The sequence below is a fragment of the Rattus norvegicus genome, chromosome 8 (assembly GCF_036323735.1).
Source record: "Rattus norvegicus strain BN/NHsdMcwi chromosome 8, GRCr8, whole genome shotgun sequence".
Lineage (NCBI taxonomy): Eukaryota > Metazoa > Chordata > Mammalia > Rodentia > Muridae > Rattus > Rattus norvegicus.
This window is the reverse complement of record NC_086026.1, coordinates 80,415,956-80,435,973: the sequence shown is the minus strand read 5'-3', so window position 1 is coordinate 80,435,973 and position 20,018 is coordinate 80,415,956. Positions and strand designations below refer to the sequence as shown.

General features: G+C 47.7%; 1 protein-coding gene and 1 long non-coding RNA gene across 4 annotated transcripts in view; one reads left to right on the top strand and one right to left on the bottom strand.

Annotated features, from left to right (window-relative positions):
• Positions 1-20,018, top strand: part of Lipc (lipase C, hepatic type) — a 125,994-nt gene that overhangs the window by 80,490 nt on the left and 25,486 nt on the right. For all 3 annotated transcript variants that reach the window (XM_006243359.5, XM_006243360.4, NM_012597.2), the window contains one exon: positions 19,623-19,813. In XM_006243359.5, the coding sequence (XP_006243421.1) occupies positions 19,623-19,813 (191 nt within the window). The remainder of the gene's footprint in view (positions 1-19,622; positions 19,814-20,018) is intronic.
• LOC134480203 (uncharacterized) lies at positions 1,712-4,078 on the bottom strand. Its single transcript, XR_010054430.1, has 3 exons — positions 3,964-4,078; positions 2,915-3,014; positions 1,712-1,845 (listed from the first exon to the last, which is right to left on the bottom strand). It is a non-coding gene; the product is annotated as an uncharacterized LOC134480203 (long non-coding RNA).

Genomic DNA, 20,018 nt, shown 5'->3' with positions numbered 1-20,018 from the left:
CTTCCTCCTCTGATCTCCACTTTAATTTTTGAAACAAGAGCTCCCATCAAACCTGGAGCTCAGTAATGCTAAACTGGCTACCCGGCACGCTTCAGGAGTCTCTGCTCCAAGTGCTGGGTTATGGCTGTGCTCCACGATGCTCAGGTACTGGGCCCCCCAATTCAGGTCCTAATGCTCCTGGGGCAAGCAAACACTTTGCCCACCGAGCCACCTCCCTTCTGCCCCATCTCGTTCTTATTACTCACTGATTAAACTTCCCCAATTGTTTTATTTTATGTATACGAGTGTTCGCTTTCGTGTATATCTGTTCACCCTGTGCATCTGGTGGCCATGGAAGCTAGAAGAGGGCATCCAACACCTTAAACTGCTGTTACGGATGGTAGTGAGCCTCCAAGTGGGTGCTGGAAACCAAATCCAGGTCCTCTTCTTTTCTGCCTGCCGAGCACAGCAGGGCTCTTGGTCCTTACAGAGATCTGGCCCCTCTTCTACACTGCATAGCACCGCATGCCACGCCCACCAATGCTCTGTAATTCTAGTCTTATCATAGCCTCCCCGATCCTCACCCTGAAGAGTCTAAAGCCCTAAACCTCTGAAGAGTTTTTTTAGGAAACCCTTTTACAAGTCTAATAAGAATTTAATTTTTAGGCTAAAAGTTCCAGTGTCCAAACCTGCAGCCTAAGAGAGTTGCGAGTGTTTGAAGCCCTGCATATGGTTCAGGAAACACCCTTTGTGGGTGAGCTCCTTTCCCACACAGAGGGAAGACTGAGGCTATAACCCTGGAAATAGCACACAGGGAAATGGAAATGCTACTGAAGTATCCTCCCCTTCCGTCACACACAGGGCACCCATGCACTGTTTTCTGTCACTGCTACCACATGAAATAGGATGTTGAAGTATCCCTAAGAGATCCGGACAGGAAACCTGCAGGCTTAGCACTAAGCACCTCAGCTCCCAGCAACCAAGGAGGAAACAGGTTACAGAGACTGGATGTTAGGACTAGGTCAGGTAAGCACATCCTGAACCCAGGTCTTCTAACTAAGAGAGAACCTTCATCATGCCTGCCTCTTCCCTTTTGGTATCAAGGAAAGAAACAGACACCAACTGCATGATGTTGACTCACACTTAGGGTTTCCCAACAGAAATGTCACTGAGATGCAAGGTTGCACAATTCCTTAGTGGAGGGGGAAGCCTGTTCTTAGCATGATCCCAGACCGTTGCACACTAGAAGCCAACAGAACTCCATTTGTCCCCTTACCCCCAGTATTTAACAGCTAAAATGTACTTCCAGATACAGATGTGGCTCAGTGGGTAGAGCGCTTGCCTGGCATGGACAAAGCCCCAGGTTCTCGCTCCAAGGCTGCATATATCGCATGTGTTCTTGCAGCCTGTAATCCAACACTCCCAAAAGGTAGATACAAGAGGATTAGAAGTTGGTGGTCACCTTTGGCTACATAACAAGTTCAAAGCTAGCCTGAGATACTTAAAACCCGGCCTCTAAAATAGTAATAGTAATGTTTAAGTCCTCGGATAATGCTGTGAAACCGAACATCCCCGAGATAGGAAGGAAGAAAAGAACACCCCACCCGGATGAAACGTTTTGAGTGTAAGCTGGAGATGATTCTAGTTCAGTTGGAGCATTTGGTGAGAGGTTAATGACCTGGACAGGGCAAACAGGAAGTGTATCACTACAGGAACCCCAGTGCCGGGCACAGGAAACGTTGATTCCAGAGAACGCTGTCCATGAATCTGAGAAAGCATAGTGGAGAAGTTGACTCGGGCACAGAGAAACAGAATCAGAAGAGGAACTGGTCTTTTTTGCCACCAGTCTGGGCCCAGGGAACTCAGCTGCAAGAAAGGAAAAACTGTAGAGCCCAGGACATGATCTAAAAAACCCTCTCTCTTTTCAGCCCACCTCTGAACTCAGCCTGCTAGGTTTTCACTCTGCCTACGACTGCTCAGCCCACTGCCCTACACTAGCCACTTTGGAAGGCAGCATGGGACTACATGGGACTTGACAATGTGTCAAGATTCAGGCTCTATATATACAACGTCTGTATGTACATATGAATGAACATCACAAGATGTTGGATAAAACAGCCAGACACAAAAGAGGGCCTACTGTGCGAATCCAAGAACAGGAGGATTGCACTCCCGGTGACAGAAGGAAGTGGTGGGGATGGGTAGTGGTTTTGCTAAAGACGACTGAAGGCCCCTTCTGGCCATGGAAAGCTCTGTGGTGATCCTGAGCGAAGCTTGTAAACAGGTAGAAATCCACAGAGCTATACATTTAGGATGGTCGTGCCTTCCCGTATACTTCTATGAATAAGCTCTAGCCCCCTTAAAATTGAAAGTTGACTCTGGAACCAAGGAGGTGTGGATTCCAGTTCTGCAGGTGATTCTGGCTAAGTCAGAGCATTTTTTTTGTAAGAGGCTTGTGACTAGGGCAGGCCAGACAGGAAGTGCACAGTTAGTACAAATAGCGTTGTACTTAAAGGAACCACAGACACAGCCAGACACAGGACATTATCTGTGTGAGGCACAGGATGTTTCAACAGAGGCTCCTCCATCACCCCAGGCACTGAGTCAGGACTGCCAGCCATTTGCCCCTCTCTCCTCCACGTTCTCTGGCTTTGAGAGCTGTGCTCCGGCGCCACCTCTATTTGCTGAGCTCTTTATCGGTGGGTAGAATATTTACAGAGTACGGCAGTGTTGATTACACAGTTCACTTTACTGGACACTAGGGGATTGCACTGTCTCCTCCTGAGTTATTCTTGGCACGGCAGCCCTTGCTCCCAGCATGCATTTCTTTACATCTGAAGTTCTCTCTCTCCCTCTCTCTCCCTCTCTCCCTCTCTCCCTCTCTCCCTCTCTCTCTCTCTCTCTCTCTCTCTCTCTCTCTCTCTCTCTCTCTCACCTTGGTGACACAGAGCAGATGGACTTCATGCTTCATGCTGTCTCCACCATTGCTTGTCCCTTGATCTCTTTTTATTCTTCTCTTTGGAAACTGGTTGATTCTGAAACAAACGAGCAGATGCAGGAGTATGGGTTCTCGATCCAGCATCCCCTCACGGAGTTGATGGATGCATGTTTCGCCTTTCCACATTCCTGTTTGGAGCAGGCTATGGGTTTTGTTTGTTTCGATTTGTTTTTTGCGGGGGTGGATCATGCGTGTACCGAGCAGTGATTTTGTGTGTGTGGGGGGATCATAGTACAACTTGTTAGAGTTCATTTTCTCTCTCCACCATGGGTGTCTCAGGGATCAAATTCAGGTTCAGGCTTGGGAGCAGGCATCTGTGTCGTCTTACTCCACCTGCTTTGGTTTATTTTATTTATTTAAAGGGAGTATCTGGTGTAGATTTGTGGTTTTGAACCTATATCAGCCGTGGAAGCCTTTCTATAAGCAGATTCTCCGGCAGAAAATACTAGAGTCCAAAATCAATGACATTTGGATTGACAGACAATGTGTGCAGTTTGGGACCCTACCCTCTCACTCCTGTATCCCCTCCTCATTCCCACAGCAGACCCTAGACTACTTGCATAGTCTCTCAGGCGTGGTCACTAAATCCAGTCGTTGTAAGCCACTGCATTTGACTGTTTAACCAATTATTTCCCGGTCACCTAAAGCACGGCATTCAAGGGCTCTTTTCCCATTCCTTCCACAGATTTTAACCAAAAGACCCTCCGTAGCTGACATATATTTGCACAGAAATACCCAGCCATCACATTTAGGGGGAGAGAACATAGAAGGGGAGTGGGCTCAGAACAACGGGCCACATGTCTCCTGTCACCCTGGACCAACACACGGACACCAAGGATTTCAAGAAGCTCTGGGGCGACAGGGGCACAAAGAAAGCTGCTCAATAGACAGAATGTCCTCCCGAGACCAGAAACACCCAGCCAAAGAAAGGAATGCAGAGGCTGGGGCAGTTTGCACTGAAGACATTGTTTCTGAGAGTCCCCTACCTGGCACTGGTCCCCACAAAAGATTACCCTTAAAGCAGATTCTTGAAACTTCTCTCTGGCCAGCAGGCAGCCACATTAAAGTCACTTAACACAGCCCCAAAGTCACACAGCCGCCAAGTTCCTTATTCCGACCCCTACTGATAGCTCCGGAGACAGTTTGGAATCAACAAAGACTTCATAAAGACAAATTTTTAAATGTAACTGAAATGTGTAAAATAAAGCTAGGTGTGGTGGCGCGTGCCTTCGGTCCCAGCACTCAAGAAGCAGAAGCAGGCAGATCTCAGTGTGTTTGAGGGCAGCCTGGTTTTTACAGTGACTACAGCACAGCTGGGACCCCAAAGAGAGACCCTGTCTCAAAAATAACTAAATTAGTTAATTAATTAAATAAAATAAAGGAAGATCAGAGAAAGAAGGAAGAAAGGGGGAAATGAAAATGGGGAGCGTCTAGAGTCCTTTGAGACATAAGCAAACAAGAACTATCCATGAGTCCAGAGAATGTCCAGAACTTTCCTCTTGCTGCAATGCCTTCTCCCCAGCCTATTCTTGGAAGAGGTGGCTGCAATAATGGGTCAACAGCTCCAAACTGCAGGAAAGGAATTGGGTATTAGAAAGGAAGCAGGTAGGTCCCTGCCTTTGGAATTCCCTTCCTCCTGGTATTGGCTTAATGTGACAAGCACTTTCCTAGAATTATGTAGGATTAGATAATAGAATTATCATGTTAATTTAGCCCACCAAAGTTCAGGCCATGTGTTCAAAACACACGTACAGCTCAGAGCTGGTCATGGAGCCAACAACCATACAAAGGACAGAGTCTACCTTGAAGATCTTTGTAAGACACCTGAAGGGCAGAGGGACTCCACCACCATCCACTGCCAAATGAGCTGCCCTTGGCCCCTCAAGGTTGAGGGCTGAGGTACAAGAAAGTGAGTAAGAGCTTCAGAGACAGGCAAAGGCCTGTGGGCAGGAAGCTCAGACAGTGGGACAACCTAATGTCGGGGAATAGAGGACACTGTCCTTACCACAGCGAGTTGCCATTGACTGATTTGGGAGGGGAAGGAAGAAAAGGAAGGAGTGGGTGATGATTCCATTGGGATGATGGGCACCTGGAGAAGGTTGTGAACACAGAAAGCAGAAGTCAGCACAAGCTGCTTGATCGCAGGGGTCAGGGTTACAAGTTCAGGCCTTACCCCATGTAGCATATGACCTAGGAAGCCCAGACACAGGAGACAATCACTGGGGTCATTTTGAGGAGGAGGAGGAGGATTGGGGCTCTCTCCCCTGCTTTCTTTCTCTCCCTGTGGTTGGAGATAGTGATTCGAAGTTCACATACAGTAGGCTCCTAGCGTGGTTCTGCCTCCTCCATCCATCTCTGATACCCCACGCTGTTATTCCTTTAAGACTGGCTGTGCTGGCCTCTCTGGGTCCTCTACTGTTCCACCCCTTGACCATCTGTGGTCTATATTCAGGGTTGTTGACACTCCTCACTCCTCACTCCTAGTGACTTACCTTACTCCACGCATCCTACCACATTTGCCTCCTCTAAGTAGCCTGGGCTGAGCTATCTCCCTGCAGAGACAAAAATCCAGGGATGCTCCAGGCAAAAGGAGGCTAGACTGAACACTGAGCTCTGAGTCAAGCTCCCCGGAGGACTCACTACTTTTAGGGGTGATGCCATGTTTCAGAATAAGTTCCCTGGTGTGTTTTCAAATCCGGGCTCTGTGTCTTAGTGCGGGCCAGGGTCCCAGGCTCTCCCCAGCCTTGCACTGGTTTGGTTACTGGCTCATGACAAGCCCAGGCCTTCTGACTCCAGTGTCAGGTCCCTGCTAACCCACTTCTGTTCTGATACTCTTGCATCTTCCTGCTTGGCTGACCTCTCTGTAGGCCACCTCTTTCTGTGGGAACTTCAGGCATTCCCATGGGTCCCACATCTGCACTGACCTTCACTGACTCTGTGGTCCATTGCCCCTCCCAAAGAGCCCTTCAACATTGCTGATCATACCTGGGGTATAGGGCCAGCAGTTGCCTGTTTTAAAGACTCTCATTTCCTACCTGAGTTCTATTTCTTCCAAAGATCTTAGCAGATCTCAGCTGCCAGTTTGAACTACAAGTTCCTAGAGGCGCTGTTACTACTTTGAAGCCTTAATCACGTTCGACATGTCTATGATAAGCTTGTTGCCAGGACTCCGTGAGCACCAGCCTCAGAGCAAAGCAGGAAAGGTCCAGGCCAGAGTGAGGGCATTTTCAGTTCTGCCTCCCAGCATGCCTTCCAAAAGCTACACCAGCAGCGTAGGCACCCTGGACCCCAGCCCAGACAGCCCTTACCACCCTGCTTGTTGCTAGTGTCCTCTGCTCCTCAGCTTTAAGCACTTTGGCTGTCTTCCAGGACCAGCTCTGCCAGGGAGGATGTTACCCACGTGGTAAGTTTCCTGTGGGGCCATCTTCATCAGCGTGGATCACCCTGCACTCTCAGGCCCACCTCAGAGAGGACGGCCTCAGAGTGTGTTATATGACAGTGTCTGAGTGTCCAGTATCAGACATGATAATCAGATATGTATCTGGATGGGAATCTAGGAAGACCCTTGGGCCTCACAGTCAGGCAGGGAGGGGTCAGCTTCCGGTGTCCTCCGGGATGACGGAGGGCACTTCATGCACAGCTGAGCAGTATTTGAACAACCCTGGGGAAGTTGAAGCCAGAAGCAACAAGCTTTTACTTAAGTTTCTGAAGATTAGGTTTTAAAGAGGTGACGATTCCAGGAGGCATGGTAGCTTATGTCTGTAATCTCAGCACTTGGGAGGCTGAGGCAGGAGAATGACTAGTTGATGCCAGACTCTGTTTCCAAAATAGATGAAAATCCAACCAAACAAAATAAGAGGTAAATATCCCCCTGGCTTATGAGTTTAAAGAGTACAAAGCAGAAGAGAATTTAGGTCTTTTCTTCCCTCCCCCTGCCCTCCCATCTCTTCATCCACTCCAGACTTCCGTATCTCTACAGCGTCTTTTACACAGATCAAAGCGAATCTAAATGCATTTACTGCCTCCTCCACCCCCTGAAAGGCATCACAGGCTAGCTGACATTTGATAGAAACGTTTATCACTTGGCAATACATTCTACAGATCTTTCCAGACTGATACCAAGGGATTTGTCTCTGGACTCTACATGGACACTGGGGTTATTGTCAGTATTTTATAATTACAAGTGATATGACAGAAAGCGATTCTGTATTCATTTCATTTTATAAATGTACAGAGAAATCCACAGGGTAAGGTCCCACCAGGTAAATACTAGATGGAAAGTAAATATACTTCGGGATCTCTAAGATGGCTCAGCACGTAAAGATGCTTGCTGCCAAGCCTGAAGACCTGAGTTCAATCCCCAGGACTCACGCGGTGCAAAGAGAGAACCAACTCTGCAAATTGTCTTCTGATAAGAGAGCTAGAGCATGGACCAACCCCCAGAATAAATATGTGATTTGTTTTGCTTTTGCTTTTCAAAATCGATGTGTTCAAGAGTGGGAGCTCAATGGTAGAGCTCCTGTGTAGCCTGCACACGACCTTGGCATTTGTAATGTGCCTTCCCTCTCCTTGAGAGGGGCACGGGTTTTCACTCTGCCAGCCTGTCAGATAGGTGTATGGCCGAGTATAAATGTTTACCCGTCTGACAGAGAGAGTGTAGCAGCATATCCTCTGTTTGTGGTTTCTGTCTGAGGGCTGAGGATTGAATCTAAACACGTGTTAGAGTCCATCTGTGTTCCCTTTGAGAAATGTCTCTGTGTCCTGTGGGCCAAGCACCTGCTACAGCAGACGGCGCAACAGAGACTTTATACATCTTTCTCCTTTACTTAGAGCACTAGGCTACCTGCAAACTTCCCCGGGTGTACCATGCACCGGAGTGCGTGCCACAGTATTCATGTGGAGGTCAGAGGACAGCTTTCCACTCCTTCCTTCCTTCTTTCCTTCCTCCTCCTGCTCCTCCTTCTCCTTCTTTTTGAGACAGGGTTTCTCTGGGTTGCTCTAGCTGTTCTGAATCTCACTCTGTAGGCAAGGCTGGACTCGAATTCACAGAAATCCTCCTGCCTCCGCCTCCCAAGTACTGGAATTAAAGGTGTGCACCACCACTGCCCTGCTACAGGACAACTTTTGAGAGTCAAAGGTTTTCAACTTCTACCCTGTGAATTCCAAGACTAAACTGAGGGCATCAGGGTTGGCAGTAAGCGCCTTTGCTCAGTGAGCCATCTCATTGGCCCAGGCTCCTGGTTTTAACCGCAAAGGACCTGCCTGCCATTCTATGATAATGGAAGTTTCAAAGCCTCCCATGTCAGCTGCTCCGGGCATGGAGCCAAAGAGTCTGCATGCTAAGCCAACGAAGGTAAATTGGGTAAAAGCTGAAAGGGCAGGGTTCACTCAGTGGGGGTGGAAGGGCTGCAAGCTGGCCGGGTGTGTCTAACTTCCCTGTTAGAAAGGAGACTGAAAGTCTAGTCTGGCTGCTGGATTTCCTCCTTTGGACAGAGTGCCACCCCGGGCTGATAGGAGAAGGGACTCAACTCAGTAGACTTCAGACTGTCTGCAGACTCCATTACCTAGGGAAACAGCCAAATGGGAACTAGAAAGTGGGAATCTCCCCTCCGAACAGGGGTCTGCTTTTCCTGGCACAGAAGAAGCCGGCTGAGCCAATTACAAAGCTACCTCAGGAACACAGAACTTTTGAAACTCACAGAAAGTGCTAAGTAGAACAGCAAAGACCTCAGTGGATGAGAACGGACAGTGTTCGGAAGGAACTGTGGATTATAACAGAGAAGAGACCTGACATAAGCTCCGGAAGAAATGGGGGTGGGGTTGCACTGCACGTCAAGCTCTAGTGAGTGCAGTGGCTCATTCCTGTAGTCCCAGCACTCAGGAGACTAAATGGGGAGCTATAGGTGTAGGTCGGTTGGTAGACTGCTTACTTAGCATGCACAAAGTCCCAGGTTCAGTCCCCAGCGCTGCATAAACTTAGTGTAGTGGTGTGCTTCTGTATTCCTGGCACCAGGGAGGTTGGGGCAGGAGTATCTGGGACTTCAGATCATCCTCAACTACGTAGAGTTTAAGAACAGCCTAGGTGACATGTGACCCTGAAAGAGAGAGAGAGAGAGAGAGAGAGAGAGAGAGAGAGAGAGAGAGAGAGAGAACGTGATGCTGTTGGTCTGTGTCTAAAAGCATACTACAATGCTCTCAGCCCAGGCCTTTCTACAGGAAAGTCCTTGTGAGGGTCAGGGATGGATCAGACCCAGTTCCTCACCAGGCCTCCATTCCAAAGACCATATCTCTCATGCTTCAGTGCACACTCCCCATCCTTGTGTGACTTCTGCTATAAAGAGTAACCTTGGGGATATTTAGTCAGATTAATGCCCAATGCTGTCCTTACGATACAAGCATTCATCGTTGGCATGCAAGGCAGCTGCAGCTCTGGGAGGGCGTACCTGCACACCACAGCCAGCTGTCCCAGGACACTACTGCTCTGACTCCCACTTCCCTTTTTGCCTGGTTAACTCAGACCTTGAAGGAACCTCCTCCTGAATCTTTCACTCACTAAAAGCCGGCAGCGGCCTTAGTTCTCGCACATGTTAGAACCAAACGACCCTGGGATCGGCTCCAAGCTTGTTGGGTTTCCAGAGGTGAAATTAGGACCCAACTGGTTTTCAGGGCTAGAACCCTGCTCTGGCTGACTCATGGAGCTTAGCCTGCCTTACTACTTCACCGAGGAGACCTTAGCATGGTACAGTGGTCCACAGAGCAGGCAGTGCAAAGCCCTGATTGGCCAAATGAGAAGTGAAAAACTTGCTCAAGGTCAAAGGCCTCGAGGACTTGTGTAGGGGAGATCTTTATCCACAAGGGAGGCACAGAAACATCTGCCTTCTGTGGGTTTATAGGAAGAAAAAACTCTAGAGGGTCCAAAGGCAGACTGTCTATAAAAGGGGGTGTACAGGGCTCAGGCTGGGGATGTGTCTTGGTTGGTAGTGTTTGCCAAGTCTGCACGAGGCCTTGGTTCTATCCCAGCACTGCTTAAACTGCATATGGGACACCTCTGCAATCCCAGCGTCAGAGAGGCAGAGGGATGAGAAATTTAAGACCTTTCTCGGGTATACAGTGAGTTTAAGCCCAGCCTGGGATTTGTGAGACATTGGGGCAGGGGTGGGGTGAGGTGGGGTGGGGGAGGAGTAGAAAGGATTTGGCTCAGTGGGGAAAGTGGCTGCCACACAAACCCAAAGGCCTGAGTTCAATCCCCAGAGTATACAAAATGTTTAACACACACACACACACACACACACACACACTCACACACACACACACAACATACACAGAGCTCATCATTTGCATTATCGAAAATGCTTTCTCCTGGGGCCTGGTCCTCTATGAGGTCACTTCGCCTGCCACACAGGGGTCACCTTTCCTATTACCAGAGGCCAGTTATCAAAACTGTAGTGGACTTCCCGGTCAGAGTGCTTCCTGCAGGCCTGGCCAAGCAGGTGTATGGGTCTCTCCCAAGGGCAACTTCACTTCCAGAACTCTGAAGGAGCGACCATCTGCCCCTACCAGAGTACACAAGGGAACTGGGCTTCTTGTGTTTGACCCTGCTTCTTGGCCCCCTTTCCAGTTACTTCACCTCCCCGAGAATCCGAGTAGGATGAAGGCCGTAAGGATAACAGCACTTCCCTACCAGCACGGAGGAGGAAATGCTGTCTGCGAACCAGACCAGTCAGGAAGCAACAGCACAACAGGGGCTTGGAGGGAGATCTGGGCTGACAATGCAGCTCAGAGGGCAAGAGCAATTGCCATTGTAAGCCTGAGAACCTGGCTGCAATGCCAGGAACTCACAGCGGAAAGAGAGTCCAGACTACCTCACCTCAAACATTGTCCCCTGACCTCCACATGCATGCCATGACATGTACACACATGCATATATGCATCCAGACACACACATCACATACACACAATAGGAATGAATAATAAAAAAAGTTTATAAGATGTATTCAAAGTCAGACTGGCCAGACTTGATGCCCAGCACATCTACTTCCTGTGTGACCTTGGTCAAGACACTTAACCTCTCTGAGTTTAGGGAGTGCCTTCTTGATAGAAGTGTTATGGAGTTTGAGTAAGAGAAGGGACATCAAATGAAGAGGCAGTGACAGTCCCACAAACATACCTTTATTTATATTGAGTTTTTTACATTTGGTAGTTTATATTTATTTTACATCGAGCCCTCTGTCCTCCATCCTACCCTCTGCCACTTTTATTTGCTGTGCACGTTTGTCTGTATGTACACATTTGTGTATGCATATACACACATATACATATGTATGGGGTGCACTGCACTGGTGTGTACATGCTGTGGAGGTCAGAGGTCACGGGTGCTCCTATATCACTCTACAGTACACTTGTTTTCCTGAGACAGAGTGTGCTTGTTAGCTTTTATTGTCAATTTGACACAACCTGAACTCACCCACAAAGAGAGAACCTCAACTGAAGAATTGTGTCCATCAGACTGGCCTGTGGCATGTCTGTGAAAGATTGTCTTGATTGATGATTGGTGTGACAGAGTCCAGCACACTATGGGGCTGCAGTATCCCTAGGCTGGTGGGGCTGGGCTGTAAGAGAGCCAGGTGAGCAAGCCAGAGTCAGTGAAAGAACCAGAAAAGCATCCCTCCATGGTTTCTGCTTGAGTTCCTGTCCTGGCTCCCCTCAGTGATGGACTGTCTTAGGGTTTTACTGCTGTGAACAGACACCATGACCAAGGCAACTCTTGTAAGGACAGCATTTAATTGGGAATGGCTTACAGGTTCAGAGGTTCAGTCCATTATCATCAAGGCTGGAATATGGCAGCATCCAGGCAGGCATGGTGCAGGAGGAGCTGAGGGTTCTACATCTTCATCTGAAGGCTGCTAGCAGAAGACTCGAGGATGAGGATCTTGAAGCCCACACCCACCGTGACACACCTACTCCAAGACCACGCCTACTCTAACAGGGCCACACCCACGCCCAGTCCCTGGGCCAACTATGTGGAAACCATCACAGACTGTGACCTGGAAGTATAAAATGAGATTAACCCTTTCCTCCCCAAGTTGCTCTTTATCGTGACGTTTATCACAACAACAGAAAACAAACTAGAAACACAGGCTCTCTCACTAAATCCAGGACCTCCAGAGTCAGCTAGACTTGCCGGTCAACAAGCCTCAGGTATCTTCCATGTCCTCATCTCCCCCAGGGGATTCCAGGCCTGTGCTACTGTGTCTAGCTTTCTGCGTGTGCGCTAACCCAGCAGCAGGTCCTCCTGCTTGCATGGCAAGTACTTTAATGGCTGAGCCGTGTGCCCAGACCTCACCATCACCTTTAATGAGACCTCTTGGTTTCTGCATGGGTTCCCTGGGCTGGAGGTATGTATGCACAGCTGACACCTGGGGAAGGGGTAGCTGTGAGATGCTGAACCTCATATCAAACAACAAGACCCGTTAATCAAGTAAACTCTCCCACCAGCCAGCCATCCTAGTGGGACTAATTCTCTCAGTAGAAATGGTCTCCGTGAAGGTGAGTTTATAAAAGTGAGCTGTCAGGGTTCTATTGATTATCCTGTGACAGGAAAGAGGATAACGCACATTATCAAATACCCTCCGGGTGGAATACTACTCAGTCTTTAAATGTGAGCATGAATGCCATAGAAATGCGGAGAAATGTTTATTTTGTTGTGCGAAATTTAAAAATAAAAGGTTATCTACACAGTTATGTGAAAAAAAATGTATCCACTTCTACATGCAGAACAGGAACACAGAGAAGCAAAAAGGCAATCCATTAGGAGGATAAACTTCTGAGGTGTGTTTTAAATTCTTCCTCCTGTTAACTCCGTTTTTATGCAACCAAACCATTTTAAATGAGAAAAACAACAAAACAACCCCCTACCCCCAAATAAAACCCTAAGCTTGCTCCAGAATCTGTTTAGCAGAAAGGTAGATTCCTGCTGTGGGAAAGCAGAGAACACACACACACACACACACACACACACACACACACACACACACACACGGCAGGAAGGATGAGCCAGCCAGGAAATGATTGAATTAACAGGCAAACAGGAAACCTCCACCACACAGGTAGCAAACCCTTGATCAAAGGGTCAACCACCTGCATAACCACAGGGAAGGAGGCTGCACTGGGGAGAAGCCGGCATCCGGATTCTCTCTTCATGGGTATCCAACCACCTGTGTAAACTTCAGTGGGTGGATCAGACTCCCCACCTTCACATAAAACAACCTTTTGTTCAGATACTGGTTAGAATTCATCTTCTCTTTCCTCCTGTTCCTCATCTCTGAGGGTTTTCAGAGTTGGAAACAGAAGCCATTGAATCCAGTACACTTCTCTATGTTTTGTGATAATCAACACTAGTCTGGGGCCCGAGAGAAGGCTTAGTGGTAAAGGTGCTTACTGCACAGCCTGGTGACCGGAGCCCACCCCTCCAACTTATGACATAAAAAGAAACAGTTCCTGTAGAATGCACCAGACACACACCGTGGTTTATATATATATATATATATATATATATATATATATATATATATATATATATATATACACCCACACACCAAATAAACGGCAAAAAGAAATTAAATTCAAATCTGAGATTTAAGCTTTACCAGCTTCTGAAGTGTAAATTGCTCCCCTGCAGCCAGTTTCAAAATACCATGGCATGACTGGAGAGGTGGCTCAGTGGTTAAGAGCACTTGCTGCTCTTGCACAGGACCTGGGTTCAGTTCCCAGCACCCACATGTGGTTCACAATCACCTCTAACTACAGGTTCAGGGCATGCAACATCCTCGTTTGACATCCCTGGGCACTGCACTCAATTGGTGCATATAGCATACATGCAGCTAATACGCTTATACACAAAAAATAAAATTTAAAAATCTAAAAAAAAAGCCAACAACAACGAAGTTCTAGAATTACGGTGTGAAACATGGAGAGTAGGGAAGGGCAGCTGATTGGACGGCGATCTGCCTCCACCTAATACATGGATTCCCATCTGAGATCTGTCTAGAAAGTTCCCAGAGAGTTTGCCTGAGACCAGGACTCCAGAATGCTGGCTTGTTAATAGTCAAAGCCATTCTCTGTGACTCCTGTAAGCCGCTTGGAATCTCCTGTGCCCTCCCCAAGAGTAAGTCAAGCCCCTTGTCACTCAACATAAAGGACCCTGATTAAATCCAGTCTCTCTTTTCACCAAGTGGCCTGGGATTCATTCCCCACCACTGCCTACAATAGGGTGGTGGAGGCACACACACATGCGCACACAGGCACACACACACGAACACACGCACACACACGCATACACACGCGTACACACACACACACACACACACACACACACACACACACACGTCTCTGTAATCCTAGACACTGTAGAGGTAAAGCAGTTTAAGGAAGAGGGAACGTAAATCTTTCCTTTGGTTTAGTTTCAGGCAGACTATGCTGAAGCTCTCAGCATAGCTGTGGATGCCACCCATCACAAAACTGTAAACTTATTTAAAACATTATGAGGTCTGTGGTGGAGAGGGGGTAGACTGGATTTTTGTGGTAATATAAGGTCCCCTGCATGAACTTCGTGCCCCAGTGTCAGAAAAGATAAACAAACATGCACTCTCTCTAAACCCACAGGCCCCAGGCTGGACACCCATGCGTGGCCCAAGATTAATTTTTTTTCAACCAGTGTGGCCCAGAGAAGCCAAAAGGTTGGATATTCCTAGAAAGCAATGGGTTTGCACCTCTGACTTATAATAATCCCACTGGGGGTGCTTCTGTTAGTCTGGGAGACTCGGAGGTTAAGGCCATGGGACCATAGCAGCAGGGCTGGGGCTCAAGCCGAGAAATCTGGCTACAGAGCACTGGCTTCCGCCATTCTCCTGCACTGCGTTCCACAGTGTGTCAACAAGCTCTGAACAGAGTAGGACCCCAGTGAACTCCTTTATCCACAGGGCCAGATAAGGAAGCCAGAAGTCAAAGAATAAGGTTCTCAATTAATGTTCCTTTTTATAAAGACTTATTTCTATTATTTTTAATTATGTATACATGTGTGTCTCCATGCAGGTATGTTGAACCCAGGCACAGCTGCCCAAGGAAGCCAGAGGCATCAGATCTCCTGAAGTCAAGTCATATATAGGTGGTTGTAGGAACCCAGTCCAGGTCTTCTGCGAGAACAGTTTGTAATCCTGGTTTGTTTGTTGATTTTTGAGACAGGATTTTTCTATGTAGCCGTGGCTATCCTGAAACTCTCTTTGTAGACCAGGATGGCCTTGAACTCACAGAGATCCACTTGCCTCCGCCTCCTGAGTACTGGGACTAAAGGCATACACTACCATGCCCAGCTGTAGTTTGCAATCATAACCTCTAAATCATCTCTTCAGTCATTCCCCTTTTTGAGACAGGGTTTCATATAGCCCAGGCTGGCTTCAAAGTCCCTATGTAGCTGAGGATGGCCTTGAACTTTTAATCCTCCGCTTCCAGCTTCCAATGGCTGGGATTAGAGACTTGGGCCACCACATTGGGTTTATGCAAGTACTGGGGACGGATCAAGGCCTTGAGGCATGCTAGGCAAGCACTTGGCCTACAAGGCAAGCATTAGAGCTACCATGCCAACCCCATATAAGAATTTCCAGTGTCACCGTGGCCCAGCTTTAAGTGGTCAGCTTGATGCCAGCAGCCAGAGTGGCAGTTACATTTATTCTGTGGGAATGTTCCATCCCGGGCAAAGGATGTGGTTGGAGAAATTTCAGGGACATTGAGAAATTACCGTCTTCCAGGGGACTCCTGCCAGGGCTGGGAATATTTTCAGCAGTACATGTTTACAGAGCAAGAGTGTGGTGAGCACGCACACACACACACACACACACACACACACACACACACACACACACACACACACACTAGAGCGCAATTAAATAATGAATTTGTGGAGATGTTTTGCAAACAGCTCTGCAGGGGCACATTATCGCCCAGGGCCTTCGTCTCATGCACTTGCTTCATTAACTTCATCTAGTACCTGGCAAGCACCTGATGTGCATTCAACCGAGCAGAATCATTCTGCACAGGCACTGTCGGCACAAGGCAGCAAGGCCGAGCTAAACTTTCAACTGGCTTTTTCCTAGGCCAGACGGCCTAGCTCAGGTGCCTGAAGTCACCTACCCGATAATGTCTTTGAAGAGGTTATAATTTATTCTTGTATGAATTCCTAAGGATCTTCTAACCAGGAGCTGGCTTGGGGATGCAGAATCCACTGCAAAGGATACTACTGAGTCTCACTGACTCAGTGAGAAGGGGTTTTGTATCCCTGGGAAGTTATTGCCATTCAGAGGGCAACCCTAGGCCACCACCTTGTTTTCCAGGATCGAGGAACAGGTTCTCCTGAAGTAACTAACTGTTTCCCTTGGGCAATATTGCCTCTCTCAAAACTACAGTACCGACTGGCTTCATGTCACTGGAGTCTTTCTCTTCAGAAGGCGTGAGAGGCTAAAGAGATGGCTTAATGAATAAAAGCATTTGCTGCTCTTGCAGGGGAACTAAGTTTGGTTCCAGCACCAACAACAGGCTAGTCATGGCCACCTGTATGTAATTCAAGCTCCATGGTATCCAATGCCCTCTTCTGACTTTATGTGTACATAAACGGGCATCCGTACACATGCATAAATACATGTGTACTCACACCCATACTAACACACACACATACCAATACACACATACATGCACACACACGCACACACATGAAAAAAATGCTGAAAACATGGGCTGTGGACATATCTTGGCAGTAGAGTGCTTGCCAACATGTAAGAGGTCCCAGGTTCAATTCCTAGTCCTCGAAGATCAAATGTGCTGATGTGAATTGTATGAGTTTATGCAGAGATATAAATAGGCGGGGTCCTGAGATCCTACAAGACTGCTCTTAGGAATATGTACTAGAGATACCAGATTTTGGCAAAGATTTAAACATTAAGATGGCCATCAGAGCATTGTTCTAAATAAAAAACAATCTGGCAACAAACTAAACACAAATCAAAAGGATAAGTCACATCACCTTTTAAAATCACATTTGTGAAGAATTTCTATTTTTATGAAAAACTATCCTGGCAGATACAAGGGAATATAATGCCATTCACGTCTGGTCCCCAGAGAAAGGCCAAAGAGGCAGCGATAGAGAGACTGGAGACATGGCTCAGTGCTTAAGGAGCAAACAGTGCCCTTGCAAAGGGCTTGAATTCAGTTCCCCAAAACCCATGTCACAACTTCCTGTAACTCGAGCTCCAGGGGATCTGAATGCCCAGAGGGTTCTGTGGGCATTCACCCACGTGTACATAATCATGGACAGATGTACACACATACACATAAATAAAAGTAAAAATAAATCCCTCCCTTTAAACCTGTAGGACAAATGTCTGGGGGGTGAGGGGGGGAGACTGAAAAGGAACATTCCAAATGTTACTTGGGGCATGACCTGAGGCCTCTTCCAGCAGCCAATAGTGCCCCACAATGTGTGTTTTACAATGTTATTGTTAAGAATCTGTCTGAGGGCCTGTGAGATGGTTCAGTGGGTGGAGGTACTTGCAGGCAAGCCTTCTAACTTAAGGTCAGTTTTCGGGGCCCACATGAGGGGAAGAGATCCAACTCCCAAAAGTAGTCCTCTGACCACCACACATGTGCTTATCCACATACATACAATACATACACAAATGAATAAAATATAATAAAAAATTCTGAACCTCTTTTGGTTGGTTTACTGCCATTATTGGGTCTGTACCAATTTCTCCAGCTATGAATATTTTCAAGTCAAGTTTTTTCCCTATCCTGTCCTCCCCTGGGTCCATCCATGCTTAACTCCTGGAGTTGTAGTACTAAGTAGTACTAAGCCCCTCTCTACAGCACCCCACCAACTTGTACCCCTCTACTGAATCTCACTGTTTTAGGCATTGGAGTCCCATTTCTTCCACCATTTCTCATGGACAGGAGTTTGAAAAATCTTTAAGCAAGGCTCCAATGCAGCCTCTTCTCTGGGCCCCTCCCCAGCCCTCCTCACTGCAGCCCTCCCTCGGGGAGCCACATGCAAAGCCTGCTTTCCCACCAGCCTCCGGCTCAGACCTGGCCATGCCTGGAGCATTAGAGGTGTGCATTAGTTAAGAAGAGGAAGGGATGAACAGATTCATGCCTGTAACACTGTCAGCATACACACACACTGGAAAGGAATTCTAAGGCAGAAGTGGGGATCAGTTCTCTTGGTTCTCTGTGAGCTTTCTATCTGGAAACATTTTTCCATCTTCTCCTGCACAGCTGGAGGTCCCGGGCAACTGGGCTAGAACACGTTCTCAGAGCTAAATCCTGAGTCAATATACAGAAGGAACTGGCCCTGAGAGGCCAGTGAGGGTAAATTTTCAAAGAAGGACAAGATTCATAGATGAAAAGTGCCAGATGCCAGGGCTGAATCTGAGCTCAGTTTCACAATACACCCTCACCTAGGTGTTAAGTCCGCAAAGGCTTATTTAATCTTTGCAACAACCCTACTATTTTTAATCCTCATTTTGTTTTCTTTTTTGGTTGTTGTTATGTGCGGTGTGTTGTGTTTGTATGCATGTGTGTGTGTGTATGTGTGTGAGTGTTTGTGCGTGTAGGGGAGGGGTGCTTGTGTGTTAGTGAGCATGGGCACACCCACAGCGTATCACAGCATATGTGTGGAAGTCAGAGGACGACCTGTGTGGTGGTTGATTTTTAATTATCACTTTGAGGCAATCTAAGGTCACCTAGAAGAGTTTCAGTGAGGGACTCTCTAGGTGAGTCAGGGTGGCCTGTGGCATTGCTGGGAGGGAATGTCCTTAATCAGCGTGAGAAGGTCTACCCTAGACGTGGACAGTTTAAGCCCTGGACTGGATTTGAGTAAAAGAAGCTAGCTCAGTGGTAAGCACACATGTGTTCATTCACTCTCTGTTTTTGATTGTCATGTGACTAGCTGCTTCAATTTCTTATCTTGACTTCCCCGCCTGGAACTGTAACTTGGAATTGGAAACCAAATAAGCCTTTGTTCCCCAAGTTGCTTTTTGTCAGGACATTTTATCACAGGAGTTAGAACAACCCAGCATTCCCAAGTACACACAGCAGTGTCTGGTTTTATGTGCAGGTGCTGAGGATTGAACTCGGGGCCTTTTGCTTACAAGGCAAGCACTTTACCAACTGAGCTATCCCCCCAGTCCCCGCTAGATAAAGTCCAAGGACTTTGGCATCCATGCTCTACTCTGCCAGCTTCTCTCTCTGTTTTCTGGTCACGAACTCTCATGCTTATGAGCCATTCTTCATGCTGTTCCCTCAGCTGGGAGATACCACTCCCCATCCCAAACACACACAACCCCAGTCACCTTTCCAGACTAGAGGTTAGCATTCCAGGTCAACCCATCACCCTTGTGTGGGGTATTCCCAAGTTCTCCGCTAGCATCTGGCCAACCCACAGTGAAGACCCTTGGGTTCCTCAAAGATGGAGTTCATGCTGGCTCCCAGTCCCTTCCAGGAACCGAGAGCTGGAGTTCTGAAGCACCTGTGGGTGGTCCTAGGGCCAGCATTGCTGGAACCCATGCCAGGCATAACTGATTATCCTGGTTTTGTATTCCAGAGCCCTTTGGGAGAAACCTTGGAGCTACTGAAGAAAGGAAACCGTTACAGAAGCCAGAGATCAGATTCCTGCTCTTCAAAGATGAAAGTGACCGCCTGGGTTGTCAGCTCAGACCTCAGCACCCGGAAACACTGCAGGAGTGTGGCTTCAACAGCTCCCATCCACTTGTCATGATCATCCACGGGTGGTCGGTAGGAAGTGCTGGCATGCTGTATTCTCTGTGTGTTCCTGGTGGATGTCTTTCTCCCTTGTGCGTTGGAATTTTAATAATGCCAATGATAACCCCTCACATGGTGTTGGTAAAGCGCCTCCCAGTTTTCTCAGTTCTGGGAGTAAGCAGGATAGTGGAAATGTTGTGTGTCTGTGTGTCTATGTATGTGCATGAGAGTACAGGTG